Raw genomic sequence first — 25,981 nt, forward strand, 5'->3', positions numbered from 1 at the left:
ACGACGGCGAGCTCGCCCGCCAAGCTCGCCCGGGGTTCGGCTCGGCGGCACCTGTCGAACTGCGCTCTGCCCGGCTCTGCCGCGACACTCGGTTTTGGACGCGAGGCGTGGCGTTGGGCCACACGGTGTGGTGGTCGGACTCGTTCCCAAAGCCCGGCCTTTTATTGCTATTACGCGAACACCTGGTGGGGCCCTCCCCCTCCCCGCTTGCAACATGTATGAGAGCCTGTTCGGTTAGTTCTGGCCAGCCCACTACTGTTTCCGACCTTGACCTATTCGTTCGTGCACATCCGACGGACGGGCTGCGGTGCGCGTCGCCCCGGCGGAGGTAGCGCAGCGCAGTCCATCGGGGGCATCGGCGAGTTTACGTCCGAGTTGATGCTTTTGATGGCGACGGCACCGGAAGCGCGTGCAGTGTACCTCCGTGCCCGGCCGAGCCTTTCGCAACGGCGGGACGCGCGTCTAGAGTGTAGTGCAGCCTTCGGCGCGAGCAAGGACGACAAAAAGGGCGCCGTCAAGGACGGCCAGACGGAGTGGGGCAGGCCGGGCAGGGCCCTGCAGGGCGGCGGCCTCGGATAAGGGCCAGCCCTCGGCGATAAGCGTGGCACCGCGTCAGGCCCAGGCACGGCTCTCTCCCTCTCACTCGCACCCAAGGGGTGCTCCGTCAGGGAGCGAGAGAGATGGAGCGACACTGTTAGCGGAATCTAACGCGGTGCCACCCGCCGGGCGGTCCAACGTGAACGGTGTGCCCGCGGAGTCCGCGGCGGCGGCGGATTATATGGGACGGGTACGGCACCCATAACGACGACGGCGACCTTGACGGGGACTGTACGCGCGTCCGCCGCGGGCCGCATCCGCCACGTCCGCCGGCAGGACAGAGTCGTCTTCGTCGCTCTGTCTCTCTCGCTCCGACACGGGACGCCGCATGAGTGCGAGAGAGACGACTGCCGGAATCAGTGTGCAGTGCAGCGGGGACGTACGGCGCATCCGGGAAGAGACTTTTCGGCGGGTCGTCGGACATGACGGTAGCGGTGCCGCGGCGCCCCTCCCCCTCCCCCTTTGGCGCCGGGTAGGCAGCCCGCGCCACTGTGGCGGCTTGACTGGCACCCGGAAGAGGACGCTCGGAGATATCAATTCCACGGCGTCGACGCCGTCAGGCAGTCCATCACTCCATCCCCGCGAGTTTTGGCGACACGCGAGGCGCCACGGGGGCGGGGCTCTCGCGGTGCAGGGGATGGGGCACGCCGTCGGCACTCGCGGCGGGGGCGAAGCGCGGTTAATTCTGGCCGCCGCTGGATAATCACGGTCTCTCCTGGCGGGACTCGAACCCGGGCTCGGCCGGCGTGACTTATTTCCAGCGCGGGGCTGACAAGGCTGACAAGTCGGGCGGAAAGTCCGGCCCTCCCCTGGCTGTCCTCTGTCTCTCTCACTCTCTCACACCGCAACGGCACGCCGCGGAAGTGCGAGCGAGACAGGGCGATGAAAGCACTGTTGGGGATCAGCCTGCTGGCGGTGGTGTTGGCGATGCTCGAAGGTGACTCCGGTTTACGGCTCCCCGGTCGCCGCCCCGCCCCACCCCGCCATCCGTGGCCTCGTTTCCCGCGGAGGGGTTGCGCGCCAGAGCCGAGACGCACTAGGGGAGCTTGGCGGGGACGGGGACGGCCAGAAGGCGTCTCAGGAAGGGTGAGAGAGACGCCACGCCCCCTGTGTCTCCGTCCGTCCGTCCGTCCGTCCGTCCGTCCGTCTGTCTGTCTGTCTGTCTGTCGTGGTGATTCCAATGTCACGTCGTCTGTCTGTCCGTCCGTCGACGAACAGGGCGTCGCTTCACGTCGCCCAGCACAGCGGCCCTTTGTCCCGGTGCGTCCCCGGGAGTCGTCGACGCGCTGCTGCCATGCTGCTGCGCTGCTGATAGGCCGCGGGCGGGGCCGTCAAGACAACATTCCTCCTCCGCACCTCGCCGTCGACAACAAACACGCCGTCTGTCTTGCCTCCATTACCGTTCACGGCCAGGGCCTCCGCCGGGGCGGCCGGCGCGGCAAGGGCGGCCCGATCAGGTGACGAAGGCCATTAACGCGTTGGGGGGGTATTTACGGCGGCGTGCCTCCGCGCGGGGTGTCGCCGCGGAGCCGCGTCGGCCGCGTCATAGCGCGCAGCTGTTGCCGCGGCGGCTTATCGTGGCCAAGTAGGCCTGCCTCCAGTAGGATCGGTGCCAAGGCACGCAAAGGCACGCCAGGCCCAGGCGCAGCGCGCGCAGCGACGCTGCGAAGCCACTAGGCCAGTTTGCTCAATTTATCACCAGAGTCATCCGAGCGCGATCGATAACCAATCCAATGCTGCGGTGCCTCCCCTGCCGCAAAGCGCGCCGCGCGTGTGTGTCTGTGTGTGTATGTGTGTCTGTGTGTGCTTGACCCGGCGAGTGATCTCGGACACGCCCTTGTTGGCCCGTTCGCTGGTTCCGCCTCCACCTCCGCGCCGCCCGCGCCGCCCGCGCCGGCTGGACTGGGTGGTGACTCATCGCGATCCGCGAGCTAAATGCCATCGCGCTTCTAGGCGAGGCGGATCGCCTTGTGGGGGTTACTGAACTAGGCTTTCTAGGCGGCGAGTCGACTCGTGCCGAAGTAATACCTCGCACACAGCGTAATGCAGTACCGAGTAGTCTGAAGTCCCCGGACACTGCTTTACGGTGGCGTGGCCCGGCTCGCTCGCCGGCCCTGCTGGACGGAAACGCCGGTTGGGAATGTTGCCGGTCCGTACCCGTGGACTCGGTACTCGGTACCCGAGGTACCTGCGGCCTGCGGGGCGGGCCCTGCGGCTCAGTCAGCCAGACAGCCCGGCAGGCAGACAGCCGGCCGGACGGGCAGGCGGGCAGGACGCTGCACAGACCCGTTGCTTCCATCCAAGGCCGCCTCGCCCCGCCCCGCCCCGCCCGTGTGCCTTTCCGAAGGGCATGATGCCCAGGGCATCGCACCCTAAGGACGCTAAGGACGGACGCTGGCTAGAATCGGGCCGGTGCAGCTCGCGCTGCATCGCTGCTCAGCGCGGCTTGGCCAGACGTCCTAAGGCTTCGGGGCATCCGGTCAGCAGGGCCGGGGCCGGACCCAGTGTAGTGGCCCGCGGATCACCGGCGGGCTCGTCAGGTAGCAGTGTAGCAGTGCGTGCTCGACGCGTTCACGCCCACGCAAAGCCGCTCTGTCTCTCTCGCACTCATGAGTCGTATAGGTGCGAGGCAGACAGCGAATCAGTCTGCAGATAGGTGCTATGACAGCGCGCGACACGGCAAGGACGCGACCAAGGTGCGCTGGGCTTCCTCGAGGAAACACACTTTGCCTGGCTCTGCCGGCCCCGTGGCGTGAGCGTGAAGCTGATAAGTGTAGGCACACGGCGCGCGGAGGCGTTCAGGCGCCGTGAACAACCAGCTTCACGGTCTTGAACGTGCTCGAACACGAGTGAAGCCCCCACGCCGAGCGCGACTTCCGTGCGCTTAAAGCGCCTTAAACGGCCTTAAAGGTGTCGCTTAAGCACCTTAAAGGTGCCGTTTAAGCTCCTTCAATGCGTGTGGACGAGTTGGAGGGCGCTTAACGGCGACTAAGCACTTGGCATTGGCGGCTAAGACGTGTAAAATCTTCTTGCCGATGCTTGAGGACTCTCCGAAAGGAGCTGCTGAAAGGTGATTAAGCACTTTGGCCTCTTAAAGGGGCTGAAGGGAGGCGGCCTGAGGCCCCACCATTCATTCGCGGGGGGGCACGGTCACTTGCTGGAGGCACAGGTGGTGTTCGTATTACCTGCACTAGGCTGGACACAGTGCAGGCACTGACAGTAGACTCTGATCTCACTGACACACACACGCACACACACACTGGCACGACGGGAGGGTATCCAAAGTCACAGGGGCACTAAGGAGCACTCGCGGCACCAGCGGTTGTTCCTCCGGGACGGCGTCGTCCTCGTCAACGGTCTGGAGGGCGTCGAAGAGCGCGGCGGCGGTGCGGAGACGCGGCTCGGCTCGGCGCGGCGCGGTGCTGCGCGGTCCGGTTGGCGCGAGGCTTCGAAGCCTTAGGCCTGACTCGAACTGACTCGGCTCGGCTCGGCCCGGCCCGGCCCGTCGTGTCGCTCGTCGGGTGCCGCTCGGCTCGGCCGGCCGGCTCGGCTCGGCTCCGCTCGACTCGGCACGGCTCGGCCGAGGTGGATCCGAACGCCGAGCCGGCCGGCCGGCTGAACCGCGAAGCCGCGCCGCGCCGCGCCGCGCCACGCAGCCACGGGAAGATCGGCCGAGGCGAGCCACCACACCGTCGAGCGCGGCCGAGCCACGCGCGCCGCGCCGAGCCGAGCCGGCCGTGCTTACATCACCGTGGCGCGCCGTGGCGTGGGGGAGGGGAGGGGAGGGCGGGGTGGCGGCGCGACTTGACGCGGTTCGCGTTTTATCCTATCCCCCACCCCGCGTGCCCTGGGCGCTCGCCCGACCTTATTCGGCACCGACGAGCACGTGTCGGCGTCGCCGTGCCGGCCGAGCCGACGGCCACGTGGGTGTGGGCGGATGGGCGTAAAGACCCTCCCGGCGCACGCGCGCACGCGTGGTGGACGCCGCCCCGGACGACGCCCCGGACGCCCCGGCAGCACTGCCAAAGGCACAGCCCTCAGCAAATGCAGCGTGGCGACCTGGCCGCGACCCCGGCGCGGCGCGAGATTCAAACCGGGCACACGTCACACGCCGCACAAACAGGTTTGGTACAGTAGTACAGTCCACACCGAACGCGGCGGTGATGTCATGCAGAAGTGTCAAGGAACACTCACACTTACTCGCACACACACTCGCGCAGATTCACACACTCACACACGGCGCGGGGAGCACGCACGAGTGAAGCAAATTTGATTCGATGGCCGCGAGCCGGAGCCGTGCTCTGCAGCGCCATAAACCCGCGACCGGGTACACGCTACGGAGCACTTGATGACCGAGCGCGGCGCTGCAGCGGCGTGGAGGGGCTGGCTTGGGCTCTGTCGGGCCGGTGGACTCGGCGACACTTGACTTGTTGTCCCACAGGTGTGGCGGCGTGGCGGCGCGCGCGCCGAGTGCAGCGATCCTAGTGTCAAGGCCGCGGACGGGGAGGGAGGCGCGGAGGGCGGCGGGGCAGGAAGCCGCTCGTTCTGCCGCACAACATGCTCGCCGAAATCCTCGTCGGGGGCCGGGGCTGCAAGCAGCGAACAACGGCCGACAAAGACAACAAAAAGTTGCAGACTGGTTTCTCTCTCCTCCTCTCCGGCGGCGGGCTTTCGGGCAACTGGGTAACTGGTCGTGCCTGGCGGGGAGTTATTTGGCTCTGTTAAAGGCGCTCTAACAAGTGCCGTTATTCCTCCGGAATGGAAGGAACGGGAGGCGAGTCGCTCCACCAACAAGAAGGCCGCCGTCGAGGACAACGGGACGGGCAGTGGCGCCCTCCCGCATGGCGGCGGCAGGCTGATTCCGAGAGTCGTTTTCGTCGCCCCGTCCCTGTCGCGCTCGTGGGGCGTTCCGAAGGCGTGAGAGAGACGAAGCGACGATCGGAATCAGTCTGCTGGGCAGGGCAGGCTGACCTTGCGAACGGGGAGAGCCCAGGGCGGGGCGCTCAGGGTCCCTAGAGGGCTCCCTAGGGCAACACGGGAGCGCACTTCAACTGTTTACTCATCCCGCCGGACGCGGGGCGGGGCGGGGCGGGGCGGGGCAGGGCGTGGCGGGTCCCACTGCCCTCGCAGAGGATATTTTGGGAAACCACAACTATGCACAAACGGAGACCGCTAGCGGCGACCGCGGGCCGCGCCGCGGGGCAGGGCGTGGCACGGCGTGGGCCGCCAGCGGCACGCTGGGGCCGTGGCGGTAAAGCACGCCGAACAGGCCAAGAGGCCCAGGGCATACTTCGCCATGCTTCGCCTCGAATCCATGATGCCATCTGGGCATCTGGCGCCACGCCGCGCAGCGGGACGGTTCCGAGCGGTCCCGCCGCCGCCACGGAACGCCCCACCAACGCGAGAGAGACAGAGCGACGCCAGCTCTGTGCGGAGGCAGCCTGTAACGCCGCGCGCCGCGTCTAAGCCGCGTCTGGCCAAAGTCATCCCCAAGTTGACGCGCGCGCTGCCTGGCTCTGCCAAGCAGCCAACGGGATTCCGAAATGCCGCACGCCGCCGCGAAGTGGCCTAAAAACGCGAATCGGAGGCCGCGGCGCGCCGAGCGAGCGTCAAGTGCACGGAGGCTGGGTGGAAATAGAAATACGGCCCGTATCGCTTTATCCGCGGTTTGCCTGGCGAGGCAGCCAGGCTGTATGTGGGGCAGCAGTATTTACACGACACTCGCAAAAGCGGCCGCCAAGTCGGCCGGGATCACTGCAGAGTGTCACTTGCAGGCCGATTCGGAACCGCGTCCTCGATGCTCTGTCTCTCTCGCACGCGCGAGGGGCGTCCGGCCGGCGTCCGAGAGCGACAGCGTGTGTGTTGTTACTCACCCTGAGGGGTCGTTCTCGATGAGCGCGGGGTCGATGACGGGCCCCGTGAGGTGGTCGTAGGTGGGCGTGGTCAGTTCCGGTTCCTCCTGGAGGGGGCTCTCGTAGATCAAGGTCTCCACCATGGAGCCCTTGGAGCTGCCGAACGAGACCCTGCAACACACGGACCGCCGTTTTCAACTTTTGGCGCGAAAAGGGCGGGAGGGCGACGGCGGCGCCGCCTGGCGGTGCTGCGGCGCAACAGGCCGCCGCCCGGCGGCCATGCGGCACACTGGCGGCACGGCGCGCGGACTGTGGCGCCCCCCTGCGAGCGGCCCGCGGACCGAGGGCGGGGCGTCCACGGCGTCCACGGCGTCGCGGCGCACCGTCAACACGGCGGCGGTGCTGCCGCTGGCGGGCTGGCGGCGACGCCGGCAGGCAGTGCACGGCGCCAGAGGGCGACACCTGCTACCAAAGCACAACAGAGACAGCGCGGCGTCGCGGACGCGCGAACCAGGGGGGAGGGAAGCGAAACAAACAGCTCGAGATTTTGGTCAACACCGATTATTTGATTAGAGAGATTAGGTTGGTTACGCATGATGACCGAAGTCACTGACTGCAGAAATGGCCGCGGGAGGAGGCGGAGTGGTCGGACACCTTGCAGACTTGCAGGCCGAGGGACTTTATGGGCCCCGGGACGCCTCAATTACGAAGTCCGCTTCGCACCTCCTTCTCACGGGCATAACGGTGGTCTTGAAGGCCTGCGTCGCGAGTGTGTAAATGTGTGTGTGGCGCCCGTAAGTGGTTCTCACGGAAAGAGGATCCTAAGTCAATTTCTATCATCGCGCAACGTGCTCCGACAGCAGTAACAGTGCCCCCGTCCGACGCCCGATATAATGACTCTATCCGCGGACTGGAGCGATTCTCCTCGGCAGCGCGCTCTCTCCCATGTGTGTGTGTGTGTGTGAGAGAGAGAGAGACGCGGAATCACCCTGCTGCACCGCCCCGTCTCCACTTGGTTCTCCGGCGGGGAGCCCCCGGCGGAGTCGGGGTAGGCTAGCCCGCCGCGCAGGGCTGCTCGGCGGGGCCGGCTGCCTCCACGGCGCCGTGCCGCCGCACCGCGGGCAAGGACAAGGACAAGCGAGAAGGCGAGCGGAGCGGGGCGGAGCCTGGGGACGGAGACAGGCAAAAACGAGACGAAGCTACCAGCCCTGTTTGCTTGTCAAGGAGCCCACAGGGAAAGACACATAAAGGGGGCCCTTCCTGCCTCACCCCCCGGCCGACGTGTCCGCCAGCGGCCAGCACGGCGGCGAAACTCTCGCAGTGCCTCGCAGGGCCAGGCAGGGCACGGCGAAACTCTCGCCGGGCCTCGCAGGGCCAGGCAGGGCACGGCGAAACTCTCGCCGGGCCTCGCAGGGCAGGCAGCAGGCACGGCGAAACTCTCGCTGGGCCTCGCAGGGCCAGGCAGGGCACGGCGAAACTCTCGCCGGGCCTCGCAGGGCCAGGCAGGGCACGGCGAAACTCTCGCAGGGTCTCGCAGGGCCAGGCAGGGCACGGCGAAACTCTCGCAGGGTCTCGCAGGGTCTCGCAGGGCCAGGCAGGGCACGGCGAAACTCTCGCGGGGCCTCGCAGGGCCAGGCAGGGCACGGCGAAACTCTCGCAGGGCTCGCAGGGCTCGCAGGCCAGGCAGGCACGGCGAAACTCTCGCGGGGCCTCGCAAGGCCAGGCAGGGCACGGCGAAACTCTCGCCGAGGGCCTCGCAGGGCCAGGCAGGGCACGGCGAAACTCTCGCGGGGCCTCGCAGGGCCAGGCAGGGCACGGCGAAACTCTCGCGGGGCCTCGCAGGGCCAGGCAGGGCACGGCGAAACTCTCGCGGGGCCTCGCAAGGCCAGGCAGGGCACGGCGAAACTCTCGCAGGGCCAGGCAGGGCACGGCGAAACTCTCGCGGGGCCTCGCAGGGCCAGGCAGGGCACGGCGAAACTCTCGCACGGCGAAAGCACGGCAGCGGCCAGCGGCCGATTGAGAACCACCGCGCCTCTGTCTCCTTCGCACCCCTTCGGCACGCCCCGTGAGTGCCAGAGAGACAGAGCGGCCGACGTCCGGAAGCAGACCGCGCGCAATGTCAAATTAATGGACCGCAATAACGGCGACAATTAGTGACCTGAGCCAATCAGGGGCGACAGGGCGGGGCGGGGCGGGGCGTCACCGCGCACACCCATCACACTGTAATGGTCCCCATTCCGTGCGCGGCGCGCAGTTTGCCACCCAACACCCACGCCACCGTCATGACCCTCGTCGTCGTCGTGACCCGCCGCGCCGCCGCCGCGGTGTGGTGCACTGCAGGCTGATGCCGGAACGGTCGCTCTGTCTCTCTCGCACCGCAACGGAACGCCCCGTGAGAGGGAGAGAGACGGAGCGACCGTTCCGGAAGCAGCCCGCTGGGCGTGACGCGCGGCGACGGCGAGGCGAGGCGAGGCGAGGCGGTGTCTCCGATTTCACGCCCCTTTTCCACACTCCGCGGGCCAGGGCAGGACGCCCTCGCGGAAGAGGCCGGCGGACACCGGAAACGCGTTGGCACGGATTGAACCTGCACTGTTTTCTGTTGGCGGCGACGGCGACGCTTGTTCCGGTTCATTCTCGAGTAAAAGCCGGGCAATTTGGGCGCCCCGGTCACGAAAAGTTTTCGCATGCATTAAAACGTGAGGGACGGCCGCTTAGCGCGCAAGGGCGCATAGCGTGCCCCGGCGATGTGTGGCGGGTCGGCCGCGGCGCGGCGGTGGGCGGGGCCGCGGGGGCCGCGGGGGCTGGCCGTCGGGGTGCCGCGCACGCAAAGCACCGCCCGCCGCGGCGCCCCAACCCCCGGCGGGGCCCTGCCCTGCCCGGCCCGGCTACACTAGCCGTGGTCAACTAGCGGACGGCCGCGGCGGTCACTGGGGCACAGGGTCAAACAAGAAAAACATCAACCTGTTGACTGGAAGTCACACGCAGGACAAGGAAAGGAGTAAGTGGTGGCAGTGCGGCCTCGCGGCTCGCGGCAGCCTCTCTCGCCGGGGGGCCTGGCCAGGCCGGGCTCGCGCTCGCCTTGTTTGCAGCCACTTACTCAGGGCAAAAAGCACTTTGTCCGTCCGGGCGTTCTTTTAGCTGTCACTGTCGCATGCGCCGTGCGTCCATCACGCATTCCACTAGGAACTCGCGACTCGAACGGAGCTGCGCCGGCAGGATGATTCCCATCGACAGCGGTCTCGTCGCCCTGTCTCTCTCGCACCTCCAAGGAACGCCTCACGAGAGCGAGAGAGACAGAACGACGAAATCGGCCTGCGGTGCTCTGCGAAGAAGGTTCGGGCGACAGTGCGGGCACTTCTTCCTGGGGGGGGGGATATATATGGCAAACGCGGTGCCGCGCAAAACGCGACCGCGTGCGTCGTTACAGTGCGAGCGTGTGAGTGTGCGAGTGAGAGGGCGAGTGTGCGCGTGCATGAAGAAGAAAATGCGCATGAAGCCCGCAGCCCGCTCGCATAAATATGCGGGAAAAATAATAATTTGATGGCAGTGTCTGTGCGGGCCGCGGGAGGGCCGCGGGACGACAACGACCCTTTATGCAGCGGCACGAGCCGCGGGGGCTTCCATCTCTGACGAGGAGTGGGAGGGGGAGGGGGGGGGAAGGACCGCGCCGCGCTCTGTGAGACATATGCATGCGCGTCCGCTCCGCGAGGGCGCAGATGTTGCATACCTAACCTCGGTCACGAGCCCCATGCAAAACAAGGGCACAAGCACGCAGACGGGCACGCAAACAGACAGACAGACAGACAGACAGACAGACAGACAGACAGACAGACAGACAGAAGGGCGGACAGACAGAAGGGCGGACAGACAGACAGACAGACAGACAGACAGACAGACAAACGGACAGCGGACGGGTCATGTTTTGATGGATGTCCTGCCCCTCTTCCTCTTATTGGTCTTGTCGTGCTCCCGGTCAGCCTGCCCTGCCGCCCCTGCCGGCGCCGTGTCCGGGGCCGCAGCCGTCGGCTCATCGCCCCGCCATGCGCCGCCATGCCGCATCGGCCGGATTAATGTAATGGTCTCGCAGGAACCTGCTGCCGCCACGCTGCCGCCACGCTCGCCCCGTTTTCGCGATATTAGCTGGGCGCGCAGTGCGTGTGAAGCAGGGCTGCCACCATTTTCGCACGTTCGGCTCGCTAAGCCGAAAATACGACAAGGCGGGGCGCGGCTAACTGAACGCGCTTATTTGCCGGACGCGCGACGGTCGGGGAGATCACCCTGCCGCCGAAGAAAAACGACAACAAAAAGTGTCAATTACGGCAAGTAGTGCTTCCGCGTGCACCCCACTGCCAGCAGGGTTTCCTGCGCCCCGCGCAGTGTAGTGCCTCGATGACGTCAGAGAGCAAGTTGTTTTCGGAGTTGGCGCCACTGCGACGGAGAACTCAATGCACTCGCCTCTGCGAGGCTTGCTGGGCCTGCTTGCAGTGCTGCCAACCGAACGGCAGTAACCGCCTTATCACGCTAGCCTCGCCCCGGGGGCCGCCCAGGAGCACGCCGCTGCACCTTGAGGCGGTCAAGACGGCGAGGGGGTTTCGCCGTTTGGCGGCGGCCCCCGCCCCCAGAACGCCAGTTTGTCGCGTGCACTCGGGCAGCGCAGTGGAGTGACGTCAGCGCCCAGCCGCTGCACGTGCACTGCCAAGGCGCGCTAAGGCGTGTACCTTCCCAGAGAAAGGGACAGAAAATCATTAATTTTCGTCTGGCTCAGAGGGCGGGGCGCGCTGCCGCCTGCCGCTCACGCACGGCGAGGTCGCCGACGCCGACGGCCAGGAAGGCTTCGGCCAAGTGTCTCTCGCCACCGCAAGGCGCAGCGCGCAGCGGGCTGTTCCGAGCCGTCGTCTCGTCGCTCTGTCTCCGTCGCACTCGTGGGGCGGCCCGGAGGGGTGCGACGGAGACAGCGACCCCTCGGAATGGGTCGGCAGGCCGGGGAAGCCCCGCGGCGCCAGCAGAGGCGCCTAAAACCGCCAGCGGAGCAAAAGGTGCCCGCCCTGCGAGGAAACCGACACCGCCGTCGGCGGGGTCACACGTGGTGCCTGTACAGGCGGAGGCAAAAGTTGGAATCGGAGTAAAGTGAGTGGTTTACTCCAGCCTGACACTGCAGTGGTTACGTGGTGCCTGTACAGGCGCAGGCAAAAGTTGCAAACGAAATAAAGCGAGAGGTTTACGCCGCGGCGTGGCGGCGTGACACTGCAGTGCTGACCGCGGCCTAATGAAGTGGAGTTACGGCCGCGATAGTGGCAGAGCCGGCAGAGCGGCCTGCACTCGCTCGGCAACAGATTGGACGCGGCGCGGGAAACAGAGCGCTCAATTCGAACAGTGGCCCGTCGCTCTGTCTCCCTCGCACCCCTGCGGAGTGCCCCACGAGCGCGAGCGAGACAGAGCGACGAAAGCGCTGCTGTTCGGTTCGCAGTGGACCAGCTGATGTAGGTGGAGTCTTGGCCAAGGTCGCCGTCCGATTCATTATGTCTTCGCGGCCCTCCTACACCCTGGCCGTGATCTTGATCTTGCCGATGACGTCACGGGCCGCGGTGATAGCGGGCCGCCAGGACGCCGATCAGGGACAGTCTGGCGACCTTGGCGACGGCGATGCGGCGATGTGAGGGGCGCCAGGCCGGCTGTCAAAACAGACGAAACAGGTGCCCGCCACTCCGCCGTTCCGCCAGGCCCGACGTGCCAGCGCCCGGACGGCCTGCACGGCCACGCCCTGGCCTGGCGGTCATCTGGTTTCAATGTCTCGCCGTCCGCCGGCCCGGGTACTCTTCGCGGCTTCGCCACTGTCCGCGGAAGGAACGGCGGCCGAAGAAGCGCCTCGATGACATGCAGGTACCCCGTGTGCCCCCAGGGGGGCCCCTCTAGGCGTACCCCACTGCCCCCGTTCCAGGCAGCGTGTCCAGGAAGGCCGCGGGGGTCAGCCCGGAGGGGGCAGGGCCGGGGGTAGGGGTGGGGGTACGCATGCTGCTTTGGAGCACCCAGCTGTATCGATTCGATCCAGCAGAGGGTACCTCGTACCCCCCGCACGGGGCCCCCTGCCCCCTTCCCTGTTCACCCCCAGCCCCGCCGCGCTGCCGCGCTACCGCTACCCCTGCGGCCGGCGCGGTGGGGGTAGCGCGACCCACTTCGAGACGCAGTAGTGCCATAGCAGCTCCTTGAGAAAGAATGAGAATGCGCACGGCGCGCCGGAAGTTGCGCCAAATTCAAAAACTTTGACTTGGGGGACAGTCGCGTGCGCCTAAGGGTAGGTCGCCGTCAAGGACGCCGTCGAGGCCGCCGCGGTGCGCCCGCCCCGGAAACGGTGCGGGCCGGCAGTGGCGGTAATGGCATTAAAACAGTCTGGCCTACCGGTGGGGCGGGGCCTGGCGGGGCAGCACTTTGCACGCCAGAGTCCTCTCCGCACTTTGTACCTGCCACAGGCTGAATAAGTAACCGGGCTGCGAGGCGAAATGCGGCAGAAAAACACCGACGCGCCCCGCGACGAACTCAAGGGGATGCTGCCTGCTTTCCATTTTCCATCCCGCCCCCCGGTTGCCCCGGTCGCCCCAGTCGGGCCGACGGTGGCGGTCGGCCGCGCATGCGTGCTGCGCCCTGGCGGCCCGGCCCGCTACTGTACTTGCACCTGGTTGCGCAACTCAACGTCGTCGTCGTCGTCGTCTTGGTGTTGCCCGCGCGACACGTCTGTCCTCCTGGGCCAGCCGGACAGGCAGACAGGCGGACAGGCAGGCAGGCAGGCAGGCAGGCAGGCTGTCCCATCGGAAAACAGCACGGCGAAATGACCGCGGCCCGTGCGGCGTTTTACGGCTTTTGATAAGAGTGCAGGCCACGCTGCAGGCTGCAGTGCGGCGTGGTGCACTGCACGGCGCGGTGCTCGAGGCGCCACGAGGTGGGCCGGCCTTGGGCGCCGCGCCACGCACCAAAACAAGTCCAAGCGGAGCGCAGTAACAGCAGCGAGGCACGGAAAAAAATCTCATTCAACGAACGTTAATGAAAGCAGATGATCCATCGCGTTTCACAACTGCTGTGATAGCCGAGAGGTTAGAGTCGTGGGATCGAGTTACCGCAGGCCGGCGTTCGAATACCAGCGTCACAAAAGTTTTTTCGACTTGCTATCCTAAGGGTGGTGGTTCGAGGCCATGAGAGCGGAGCCGTGTGCAACAGGCCCACATGCCGGAGGTTCGACTCCTAACAAATATTTCCATTTAATTTTACTGCCTCACCCAGTGCGGTTCAAACCCGTAAACGTGAGCCCACTCCGAGCATGGGACGTGGTGGTCCAGGGAGTAGAGGCGTCGATTCTCAGTGCTAGGGTCGGCGGTTCGACTCCCCCAACTTCTTGCGAAATTTTGACCGGGTCGGTCGAGTCCTGTTGCGTCAAGAACCCACCTCACGCCGACCCCTTCATCATGGGCCGTGGTGGCCGAGAGCGTAAAGTCGTGTGATCCCGATGGCGGGGTCCGGGGATCGAATCCCATCATTTCATTACATTTTTCGACCGCCTTCCTCCCAGTGCAACTCAAACCCGTCGTCCAACACGCTGCCAGACGTACAAGCGTGATAGCGTAGTGGTCAGAGTCACATTCACCTGGCCACTCCGCTGTGGGTGTCTAAAAAGCAATCCGCTTCGGCGGGTTGGCCTCGGCACTGGAGCGATGGAGTATTTGATCCATCAATCCAGACCACCCGGTGTGTGGTTGCGGGTGGTGCCTCCTCGACTTGTCGGGGAGGCGATGATAAGTCCTTTGAAGCTGGCCTAAAACGCTGTATGTTCGGTACGGGAGCGCCGGACAGTGGGGGTACCATGGGGTACACAACCAACCCTACGAAAACAAGAAGCTCCCACCAAACCTCTTCTCTGTCTGAGTCTCTCTCTCTGTCTCTCTGTCGTCTCACTCTACGTCCCGCCCCTCAAAGAGCTTCGTACTGGGTGCTCTCACCCAGCTGCCTGAGCTTTGGGGTCCTACTGGGTCCCCCGGCGAACGCTTGGGTCGCTGACGGGATTAACCCCAGGTACCTGATAGCACCGGTTCCCATCCCGAACACCGAAGTAAAGCAGGAGGCCTCCCCATTAAGACTGGGGAGGGGGTGTAGAGTTCAAATTTTTTCTTTTCCCTTTCAAATTTCTCGGTTAATACTCGTTTGGTTTCCTTATACGGGAACTTTGCGTTCGCGCCGCCGTATGTAGTGCGCCTAGCGTAAATCGAGTCCCGCGGGTAACTTAAAAAGCCCATTCCGACGTGGCCCGTTCGTTTTCCGGTGCAGGAGACCCGAATGGGCATTCTGCGCGGTGCAGCTGCAGCGCGCTGGGCTCCTCGCTCTCCCTCATCAGCGAGGCGTTTGTTGCCGAGCCGCCCCGCTGCCGCCGCCACGCCGCCTCGCCGCCACGCCGCGGCGCCGCTGCGCAAAACTGAACCAACGCCGCCGCGGCGCCTTAAACCAGTCACGTTTTCCTCCGAGAACGCGCATGGAGCGGCGCGGCGCTTCGAACGCGACCCACACAGCCCGGGCCGCGGTGTCGCCGCCAGGACCGCCAGGTCCGAGAGTCGCACTTCTTTGCGAGACGCCCTATGTGTGCGAGAGAGACAGAGCTACGCAAACGACTTCGCGGCCAGGCTGCGTCCGAGAGGTTGGCGAGGACAGTAGGCCAGCAGTGCTACACGGCGCGCTTCCCCTTCGAGAACCCGGCCAAAGCCACCCGTCCGTTTTAATTGGTCGCGTCGTCTAATAGAGAGACTCCTTGACTGGCGCGCTGCTCAGCCACACTGGATCTCGCGTGCTTGTCAACGATTTTTCAACAGAAAGAAAACTAGGCGGAATGAAAAGGACTCGCCGCTTCCGGTCTCAATGCATCGGGGAAATCCCGTGCGATGGTTCGCATCCCAAAGCACAGCACCGCAAATCCTCAGCCACTTTTCTTCCCCGTTTTTCGGCGGTTTTTTGTGTGCGATCATTTTTTGGCCGGGCGCCCGGCGGCGCGGTGCGCGCGGTGCGCGGTTAAACCCACTTACTGCAACAGGGGCCCGCGGGGGCGGCGGCCAAAGCCCTTCGTAAGGCCGATTTGCAGCGGCGGCTGATCCCTGGTCGAGTCCCCCGGTGCCTGCACTGCAAACGGCGACCGGCGGCCGTCAAAGTGAGTTAGGGGACAAGAACAAGGCCCCGCTGCAGCAGGTCGGCGCCGCCGCGCCGCCGGCTCGTTGCCCGGTCCGATAATTCATTAATTTTGATCCCGCCGCCGCCGTCGAGGCCCTGCCCGCCGTGCTGCGAGTTTAACGGGCGGTCGCCGTAAAGTGGTGCGCGCGGGCCTGGTGCACGCCAAGCACGCCGTCGTGGTGGCGGTGGCGGACCAGCCACTCCGCCAGGGCCTGGCTGTATCTCGCCACTCTCAAGAGCTCCTTCGGGCTGTCCTGCCAGACTGCGCCGCTGCGCCGAGACTAAAATTACACTTTAACTTCCGAGCGCGAGAAGAAAATTTGCTGCGGCGCACCCGCCGTTGCAGACCACAACAGAAAAGTCTGTTTCTTTTTTGGGGGGCTCCGTTTTCGCTTTTCGCGGCGGCCACGTCCCCAGAGGTGCGCGTGCTGCTAGGCGTCGTTCCCCGGCGGCGCCGGCTCGGCAGGCTGGTTCCGAACAGCAGAGTCCCATCGCTCTGTCTCTGTCGCACTCACGGGGCGTTCCGTAGGGGTGCGAGAGAGACAGAGCGATGGAATCGCCGTAACTGCCCGCGATGGCCGCGGCAGATGCGCGCTTCTTGGCGGGCCGTCATAGAGCCGCGCGGTTGGCATGGCAGGACTGTCGCCCGAATCCGAAGGGTCGTCTCGTCGCTCCGTCTCTGTCGCACTCACGGGCCGCCCCGCGGGGGTGAGAGAGTGAGAGTGAGAGAGAGAGAGAGAGAGAGAGAGAGAGAGAGAGAGAGAGAGAGAGAGAGAGAGAGAGAGAGAGAGAGAGAGAGAGAGAGAGAGAGAGAGAGAGAGAGAGAGCGCTGATGGTGACGAATGCGCGGCCGCGGGAATTTATAACGCTGTAATAGAGGAATCGGGAGTCGCTGCGGAAAGGCAGGGAGGGAAGGGAAGGGAACGCGAGGCGGCACGCGATTAATTTTTATTCCCGGCCAAGATGAATCGCGCCGCCTGTTTGTCTACGCCTCGCTCCTCTTTCTTACGGAGTACATTCGGATTTTACAGCGCAGTGTCGCCAAAGTGGCCGTCGTCGGTGGAAGGGTTGTTCTCTCTGGGGCGTTGCGGGCCTTGGCCCTGCATACTGCAGGGCCGAGGGCACGCAGCAGCAGCGCTGGCTAATCCCAGTGTGGCGGGAAGCACAGTCTCTGTCTCTCTCGCAGCCCCGCGACGCACGAAGGGTGCGAGAGAGACGGAGCCAGGACTCGACAAATTACTGCCTCGATGCGCTCGCTCGGCCGCTCGCTCGGAGAGCAACGCACTCGACAGCTGTAGCGGCAGCGCGCGCAGTATATCGACGAGCCGGCACACTGACTCCGAGAGTCGTTCACGTCGCTCTCGCACTCATGGGGCGTCGCGTGTAGGTGCGACAGAGACAGAGCGACGAATGCGACTCTGGCAGTGTGGGCCGCGGATCTCGGCCGAGTCGCTTTTGATCCGCGGCGCGCGCTGCCTCGCTCGTCGCCTCGTGGACGCGCTCGTGGAATGCGGTGTTGACGGTGACGGTACGTCCCGGCGGAGGGGCCGGGCCGGGGGCGGGGGCGGGGCGGGGGCACAATCGATACTGCCCCCGCTAACGGCTGGGCACGCTCCCTCTCGCCGCACAGCGGACACAGCGCGCTGGAGTGGCGGAGTGAGTGAGCGCGCATCACCTGTGAGCAGCTGTCTTTCCCGAGCAGAGCTTCGTCGCTCTGTCTCTGTCGCTCTCACGGGGCTTTCCGCGAGGGTGGGAGGGAGACAGAATCAGCCGGGCAGGGGCGGGACGGGGAATGCCAGAGGGGTGGCTCCAGACGGGGAGGGCGGCCGGACACACACTGGAATCTCAGCCCCCTCCCCGCCGCGCCGAAGTGCGGCAGGTTTAATATTAATTTGCCTCACCGCCACCGTCTCTGTCTGGCTCGGCCAGGGAGGCGACGCCACGCACCGCCGACTCACCTGAGGGCAAACAGAAACAAAAACAAACTGTTAGGACGGCGTGGAACGGAGCGCGATGAATAACCAAACAAGGCGGCAAGGGCGGGGCTCTTTCTGACTCCCGTGCGCCAAAAGTGGAGGGGCGAGGGCAAATAATATCGCACGATTATACCCTTTCTCTCTCTCTCTTTCTTTCTCCGTCCCCCCCCCCCCTTCTGTTTTCCAGAGCCGTTTCATTGGCAGTGGCAAGCGGCAACAAAACGACAACAAAATAAAAGAATTTCGTAGCGGAAACACGCTGCCCGGGAACTCGCGTGAATACCGCTGCTAAAAAAAGGGACAAAAAGAAAAGTTTGACGCGAAAAAGGACGACGGCTAGATTTCTGTACGTTGTCAGGCGTCCCGTCGCGTTGTGTACTACTGTAACCCCACCACGTTCGCCGACTGTCCTACGAAAACGCGCAAAAAGCCAGTCTGCTGCTGTCCAAAACGAGTCAGCGGAAAAACGTGTTGCGCTGGTCAGTGTGATTGACGGCGAGCAAGGCCGCGGCCACTGGGACGTCGGCGTCGACGTCGTCCGCGGACGACCCGTTTTTTTTTTCGTCTGTCTTTCTCTTTTATTGCTGCGAATTGATCGCCGGTGAGTTAATGGATGAAATAGAGAGCGAAGGCCGAGGCTAATGGTCCAAGGCCGCCGAGCCAACCAGGGCCACTGGAGCAGACGACGCCAGCAGACGACACACTTGTCAAAAATCGTGTCAGGGAAGTCGGGGGAAGTCTTGGCAGCAGCGGGAAAACCCCGCCTCGCGCTCGCGCCGCGTGTTGTGTTCCCCTCTCTCTCGCTCCCTTTTGCTCTTCGGCCCCGCGTCAGCGTGCAAATTCATTAGGGTCGACCAGGGCTGCCAACCGACGCACCGCCGGCCCCTCACGTTTTGAATAAGTTGGCAGCAGTGGGGCACCGGTCGGCGGACCGGCCGGCGGGCGAACAATTGACGAGTGGATGGACCGTCTGGCAGCGGTGCGGGCCGGGCACCGCGGCCCCCGCGGCCTCCTTCACGGCCTCCTTCCATGGCCTCGACGGCCTCCTCGATGGCCTCCCCCACGGCCTATCCTCGAGGACGACGCCGGATTTGGAGGCGGGCCGACGGCAACGAGATCAGAGCAGAGCAGATAGAGGCCCCCAGCCCAATTAAGGCGTATACACAAAGTGGGCACCCCGGGGCGCGGGGTCCAAACACTGCAAAGAACGAAAACTACAAAACGGCAACGGTGTTTCCCGTTTTCCGCCCGACCGGGTCGCTAAGTTACACCAGCTAATGCTCTCGGCGGCTTGGCGGGGGCGGCAGGGTGTGGCGTGTGGCACAGGCCGCGCCGGGTCTAGTGGCGGTGCCGCGCCGCGTGGAGTTACCTGTGAGGACGTGAAACCCAAACCGGCCGTCCCCGACCGTCTCGGCTCTCCGAGAGAGAGAGAGACGAGGAGATTCATCCCGGGATAACAGCGACCCATTGTTCTTGGCAAGGTCCTCGCAGCGAGCCTTCGGCCGTATCCTTACATCCAGCGGGGCAGCCGCCGGCCGGGTTTCATCCGCGAGCCATTCAGCGGTTTGTCACTCCGTCTCTCTCGCACCCTTTCCGAAACGGCATGCAGTCGTGGTCCAGCCCGTAATGGTAATGGCAATGGCCGCCGGCGAGGTAGGCAACAGTGACACAGGGGAGCGGGCGGGTTGCATACTCGCTAGGGGCTTCTGCGGCAACGCGCCTGGAAGCTCACGTTATGACTTCCCGTTCGACGAACACAGTGGGCCAGCGGCGCGTCCGCCTGGCCGCAGGTTTCCTGGCCCGCCGCGCGCCATGCCAGGTCACTGCAGCGGGCCTGGAGCCTGGAACCGTCTCGCCTCGCGAATCTTATGCAACACTGCATGCTCGGATGTGCACGGGTTGCCGGGCCGACCCCAGGCTCATTTCGAGCAGTCACGCCGTCTCTCTCGCACTCACGGGGCGTGCCTGAAGGGTGCGAGAGAGACAGAGAGCTCGCAGGGAAGGGACCCGCAGTGCCCCCCAGCCAGCTCCGCGCACCTTAGCCGCCAGCACCGCCAGGGCGGCCAGGGTACGACGGCATGACACCCACAAGCTGACCTCGTTATTGAGCATGTGTGTGTGCGAGTGTGTGTGTGTGTGCGCGCACGTGTGTGTGAATGGTCCGCTCCACTGAGACGGACAGGGAAAGTCTGGGCCAGGTCGCGCGTATATGTGTGCGGGGGAGAGAGAAAGAAAAGAGACGAAGTGCGCTACTTCTTGGCTGCGACAGCCAGGCTGCCCCTCTCGCCCCCGCCCCTCCCCTCCCCTCCCCCTCCCCGCGCCTTCCTTCGTCTCCTCCCCCGCCCTTTCAATTTAGCGCTCTGAAATACGCTCCGTGCAGGCGGGCAGGCGGGCAGCGGGCTGCATGTGCGGTCCTGCTGCCGCCCGTCACTGTCGAACTGTCGCGGCGCAGCAAGCAGCAGGGACACGCGGAGTTTATCGATCATTTATTATTGCCGAGTGAAAGTCCCGGGTTCGAATACCGGCTCCGGCGTCCCTTTTTCCCGCCGTGGCCGCGCCAGTGCCGGCAGTGCAGTGTGCCCACGGCCGCTTGCGTTCCGAGAGACGACGCCCGCTGCATCTCAGATAGGGTCCGTCCGTGACGACCAGCGGCCCTGTCGCTCTGTCTCTCTCGCACCCCTACGGGACGCCCCACGAGCGCGAGAGAGACAGGGCGACAGGGCTGCCGAATGAGGCCCCTGTCGGGCTGCCGGCCGTGCAGCTAGTTCGCCATAGTTCCGCGAGGCGGCGGCAGAGGGCGTGGCGGCGCTGCCCCTTGTCTCGCCGCAGCGGCGCAGCACACTGTAAGAGTCTCCTCTCTCAATGCACGCCCAGCCCAATTCCACTTTCTGCGCTGTTCGGCGGCGCGGACGCGGCGGACGCGGCAGACGCGCACTGCCAGGGCGTTGTTGGTGGAACTCGTTAGTTTTTACGAGGGGGAGGGGGCAGTACTCTGTGAGGGAGTGAGGGAGAGAGACAGGGGAGAAACAGAGGGGGAAGGAGAGGAGGGGACGCGAAGGTGACACGGGGGACTGCAAAAGCAAGCAGAGATTAAACCGAGGAGATGTTTCACACACACACGGGCCCGCACGCACACACACGCTCGCGCGCACACACACACACACACACACACGTGACATGCATGTCTTCTAATTGCCGTTTCAAAAAGCTCGAAATATCGCGCCATTTCTCGATCCTTTTTCTTATTTTCCGCGTCTCGGCCGTGTGCACACACGCACACAAGCAAACACGTACACACGCAAACACCGTCGCGCCTCGCGCCGTGTGTGACATCTGGCCTGAATCTGCAGCTCTTTGACGAGCTGAACCCCCTCGTCGGCGTGCCCCGGCGTGCCCCTCGCCCTCGCGCCACGGTCGGTTCGGGGCGCGGGCGGGCGGCCGACTTCCCGTACAGTTTGGCCAGCGGCAAGGCATGGCTTTCCCATGTGCCAAGTGCCAAGTGCGGAGTGTCACCTCGAAGCCCTCACCTTCACGCCCGCGCTGCCCGCGCCGCCGGTCTTTAGCGTGTCACCGCCACAGGCGGCGGCCCGATGCCGCTGTCTCTGTCGCACTCATGGGGCGTCCCGCGGGGCCGTGGGGGTGCGAGAGAGACAGAGGGTGGAAGCACAGGGTGGGCCGAACAAAGAAGCGCATGCACACCGCGGCGCGGCCACCCATTCGCCGCACCACTGCAAATGCAGCAAAACGCAGCAACGCCTTTTCATTCTTTATTTTTAAATTTAATGTACTTCTGTCATTTCTGCCAGCCTCCGCCGTTCAACCGCAAAAATAAACGGTGCGTACGTGGGGACGACTCGATATGACGGCTCAGCAAACCGCCAACGCCGCGAAGACGCCGTCGACGACAGCTGCAGTCCTTTTCGTCGCTCTGTCTCTCTCGCACCCATATGGAGCGCCCCATGAGTGCGAGAGAGACAGAAGACGACTCTCGGCATCGGTCCGTACAGGTCCAAGAACAACATGGCCAACAGGTGGGGCACCGCGTTTGACAGCCGCCAGCCGCGTCTGGCCGAGTCGGCCGAGTGCAACATGCACAGGCCGATGACCGTCCTGGCCGTGGTGGTGCGCGGCGCGCGGTGCCGACGGACGCGCCGTGTAAACAGAGTCCGCGCCAAGCCCTTGGCCACGCCGCCCCGCCGCCTCGCCGACGAGAACACGACAACGAAAGCCGCCAGAAAGGTTATGTTGACCTTTCGCGGCGACCAGCGAGGCTTCTCGCCCAAAACACGAGCATTTCGCACCTTTAGCCTGCCGGGCGCGGCGGCAGAGGTGAAAAAACGTAAACGGTCGAAAACGACGACAGGTGGGCGGTGGGGGGGACTCGAACCCGGGACCGCACCGACCGCGACGCACTCCCTTTTAAAATAGAACGCGCCGCGCCCCGCCGCGCCCCGCCGCACCAGCGGAACGCCTTCGCGGCGGTATGGGACTCCATCTCCACGCCAGTTAGTCTTCTTCCTGGGAATTTCGGCAGGGGAGGGGGAGGGGTGGGGGAAGGGGGAGGGCGTTGGCCGTTTTGGTTTAATGCGGCCGAGTCACGCCCTGCCAGATTAATGTCCACAGCGATGTCGCGCGCGTTTTTAAGAGACTTCTTTTCGATTCCCCGAAAAATAAAAATCCAGGTGATTGAATCCTTCTATCGTCTCGTTTTTAGCCGCCCCGCCCTCAACGAGGTCCGCCCCGCCCGTCGCGTATCCATCCAACAGCCGGAGAGGTGGACGAGGCGGGGCGGGGCGGGGCGGGGCGGGGCGGGGCGGGGCGGGGCGGGGCGGGGCGGGGCGGGGCGGGGCGGGGCGGGGCGGGGCGGGTGGGCGGAGCGGCTTACCCGAATCGTTTTTGCGGCGATACGGGTGATGGAAAGTAAACGAAACACAGTGACCCGCTTCGCCCGCCCCGCCCGCTCCGCCCGCTCCGCCGCCAAGACCCTCTCCGTTTTCCTGCTCACATTCCTCGGCGCCAATCCGCGGACCAAGGCGCGCCGACGCGGCGAAGGCGGCACAACGATAAGGCGGACAGATAGCGCCGCGCGAAAACACCGACCGTTGTCAATGTGTACCGAGTTCGTGTGTGCGTGAGTGTGCGTGTCGGCCGCGTCGCATCACCGAGATAATTTGCCTGCTGCAGGCATGGCGGCTGCGCCCCAGCCCTTAGTGGTAATGGTGCTGTCAGGTAGGCCACCGGAGCCCACGACGCACAGCGCTGCGGGCGGGTTGCCTAACCAGCACGGCGGTTCGCCCGGCCGCGTGCCCCTCGCCTGTCTGCCTGTCTGTTTGTCTGTCTGCCTGTCTGTCTGCCTGCCTGTCCGTCTGCCTGACCACGTGGCCGTCGGTGAGGGTCCTCTGCGCGGCCGCGCTGCCCCGAAGTGCCAAGTCAGGAGGAAGGGCCTCTCCACGCTCCTTTGGCCGCGTTTTTACGGGCCGCGCCGTGCCAGGCAGCACTCGGCGGCTTTACGACGCGTGTTCAAAAAGGGCGCTGGGCAGCCTGTCGCGGCCCGCAGGCTGTCTCTCTCGCACCCACAGGGAGTGCCCTATGGGCCCCATGAGTGAGAGAGAGACAGAGCGACGCTGGCTGGCATTGCGCGTAGTGCTCACGGTAACGACGTCTTTCTGCGAACTGTCCGGTCTGCCCAGCATCCGTCGCTGCAGGGCGTGCAGGCCAGGGGCAGCCAGGGGCAGGCCAGGGGCCAACGCCGCCACCAGACGGAGCCTCTTTGAGGTGCGTTTCTTTCGGACCCATCAGCGAGCCCATCAGCCAGGTGATCCTACGGTTCCCTGTGAGGTGTGGCGCAGAGGCGTGCGTCCAGCCGCGCTTCTCGGAAGCCATGCACGGGTGGTTGGGAGTGTTGGGAGTCTCTCAGCCGAGCTCGGCCAAGCCCAGGGCCTGGCCTAGCCGTTCCCGGTACGCGTAAGGGTTGCGGCGAGCCGGTGCAGCCGGCAGTGCAGTGCGGGAGTGAGCCGAGGCGGGCCGGGCCGCGTTGTTCGTTAGCGATCACATTGTTAGGAGTAACGGCCCTTTCGAGTGCGTAAGTCCGTCCCTGTCACTCCCCGCGCTGCCCCGTCTGTCTCTCTCGCACTGCCACGGCTCTCGGCTCCTCGGCGGCATGATGATGGCCAACTTGCATAATTTAATGTCATCCTTCATTAATAGCCTGCGGCAGCCAGTGCACTACCTCCTTCCTCCTAACCTAGGTAGCCGCCAGGCGGTGGAGAAAAGGAGTGGGGGGGGGCCTCACACGGCCTTTCGATATCTCGATATTCGAGCGCGAAATGCGAATGGGAAGTAATTAATTTGCAGCGCCCGAGTGAGAGAGACAGAGAGATAGAGAGTCCGCAAAACCGCGCGCAAAGCAGAAGGCTTCCCGCAGCCTCGGGTCGCATATCACGTCGCAGCGGATGAAAGAGATAAATCCAAGCGGCTCGTCTTTTTCTCCTTCTTTTTCTTCTTTTTTCGCGTTTACCGAACGACACGCGGGCGGCGCTGCGCGGCCTTGGCGGGCTTGGCGCGCGGTGCCTGTTCGGCCCGGCGGCCCGGCCGGGCCTGGTAGCTCATCGCTCTCAGATTCGACGCCGCGCCACGCCGCACTACGCCTGTTTTTTCCGTCCGCGAGTGTGCTAGCTAGCCGCAGTCCCGCGTGCCGCCGCGCCGCGCGCCGCGAAAAGGGGCCAACTCCATCGGCACCTCGGCGAAGCTACGGCCTTCTTCGGCCTCTCCGCGCCTCTCGTCGGTCCAGCCGATGACGCAGAGGCCCGATTCCACCTCACTTGGGCCCGTGCCACCGCAAGACCATTTGAATTTGCCACCGCTTGTTTTGAGTCTGCCTGCGCGACGCCGTCGACGCCTGTCCGGTCTGGACCGGCGGCGCGTCAGGCCGGCGGGCGTCGCTGCGCGCGCTGCGTCACGCCGTGCATGTCGTCCTGCTCGAGGGCGTCGACGTGGACGCGTCGTGATGACTCGGACTGCAGACGACGTTAATTAGTCAGTAGTCAGTGGCATACCAACAACTCCTTTCATCTCGCGACTCGGCTCGGCTCGGCTCGGCCCGGCTCGGCTCGGCTCGGCCCGGCTCGGCTCGGCGGGCCCGAACGGTACTGCTGCACCTGGCGGCACGATGCGCAGCAGTGGCGGATCCAGGGCCGCCCTGAGGGGGGAGGAGGCAAGGCAACACGTTTTGCCTACTTAGGCGTTCGAAGTGGTGCTTTTTGCCTGCATTTCAGGTGGCTATGAGGGGTTCGGGGGCCGATTGTCTTTCCCTCCTCTTTCCGCCTTGATCCCTACAGTGTAGGCCCTACACCGCACGCAAACCCTGGAAGGTTGGACGCGCTTCACTAGGAGGCTCCTGGAACCTGGAAGCTGCCTGGAAGCTACTTTGAAGCTGCCTGAAAGCTCCTTGAAAGCTGGAAGCCGACTGGGATGTGTAGCAGTTGGAGTTGGGGGCACCTTCCTCTCCTCCAGGCCGGCGGCCGCTGGAGGCTGGGCTGGAGGCTGGGCTGCCGGCGCTGCTGGCGGCTGGAGCGGAGTGGCAGCGCTGCACCGCAGTACCGCTACATCATTACACTGTTACAGTGTACAGTGTTCCAGGCGAAAGGTGCAGCGTTTTGGACACAGCCAGGCCACTGCTTCCTGCCTCCTGCTGTTCACACCACCCGAAGGTTTCCGAAGGGAGCAGATTGAGATGGGCCCGGAACGGGCCGCCACCGGAACTACGCGGGGTAACAGGAACGCTTGCAGTGGCGCAGCCCAGGGGGACCCGGACTAAGAGCCGCGACTACCAGCCGGACGTGGGGTAACGCACTCCAAGACGCAGGCCGGGACGTCGGAACTCGTCGGAACTACTACCCAACCCGGGCCGGAACCACGCGGAACACACATCAGGGCCGTGGGAATGGCGGGCCGGGGCCGGGGCGGACCGGGCCGAACCGAAACTGCGGCGACCGGAACGGGCGATGTGGAGCGGAGGCCCTGCTGCTGCTGCGGCCGTGGCGCAGCGTCGCGTGGCGTGGGTCGGACGGCCGGGCCGCGGACCGCGCATCAGCTGGAGAGTGGTCGGCCTTGGACTGCGTGCGTGCGCCGCGTCGCTGCTCCAGGTCGGCGTCAGCCTGGCCTGGCTGGCCTGCCGGGGCACGGCGACCCGCTGCAAGACCGCATGCACACGACCTCAGCGGGTTGGGGCCCCGCTGGGGGCAGCCCGGTGGCTAGCTGCCCGGCTGGACCCATCGTTTCCGTCGCTCTGCCTCTCTCGCGCCTACGTATACGTGCGAGAGAGACAGAGTGACGACTCTCGGAATCAGCCTGAACGGC

At 65.1% G+C, this 25,981-nt stretch overlaps 1 protein-coding gene across 1 annotated transcript in view; it reads right to left on the minus strand.

The window, feature by feature from the left end:
- Window positions 1–25,981, minus strand: part of LOC117640388 — a 48,835-nt gene that overhangs the window by 13,235 nt on the left and 9,619 nt on the right. Inside the window, exon 2 of the mRNA XM_034376866.1 lies at window positions 6,471–6,620. Within this exon, the coding sequence (XP_034232757.1) occupies window positions 6,471–6,620 (150 nt within the window). The remainder of the gene's footprint in view (window positions 1–6,470; window positions 6,621–25,981) is intronic.

The sequence above is a fragment of the Thrips palmi genome, unplaced genomic scaffold (assembly GCF_012932325.1).
Source record: "Thrips palmi isolate BJ-2018 unplaced genomic scaffold, TpBJ-2018v1 HiC_scaffold_12, whole genome shotgun sequence".
Classification (NCBI taxonomy): Eukaryota; Metazoa; Arthropoda; class Insecta; order Thysanoptera; family Thripidae; genus Thrips; species Thrips palmi.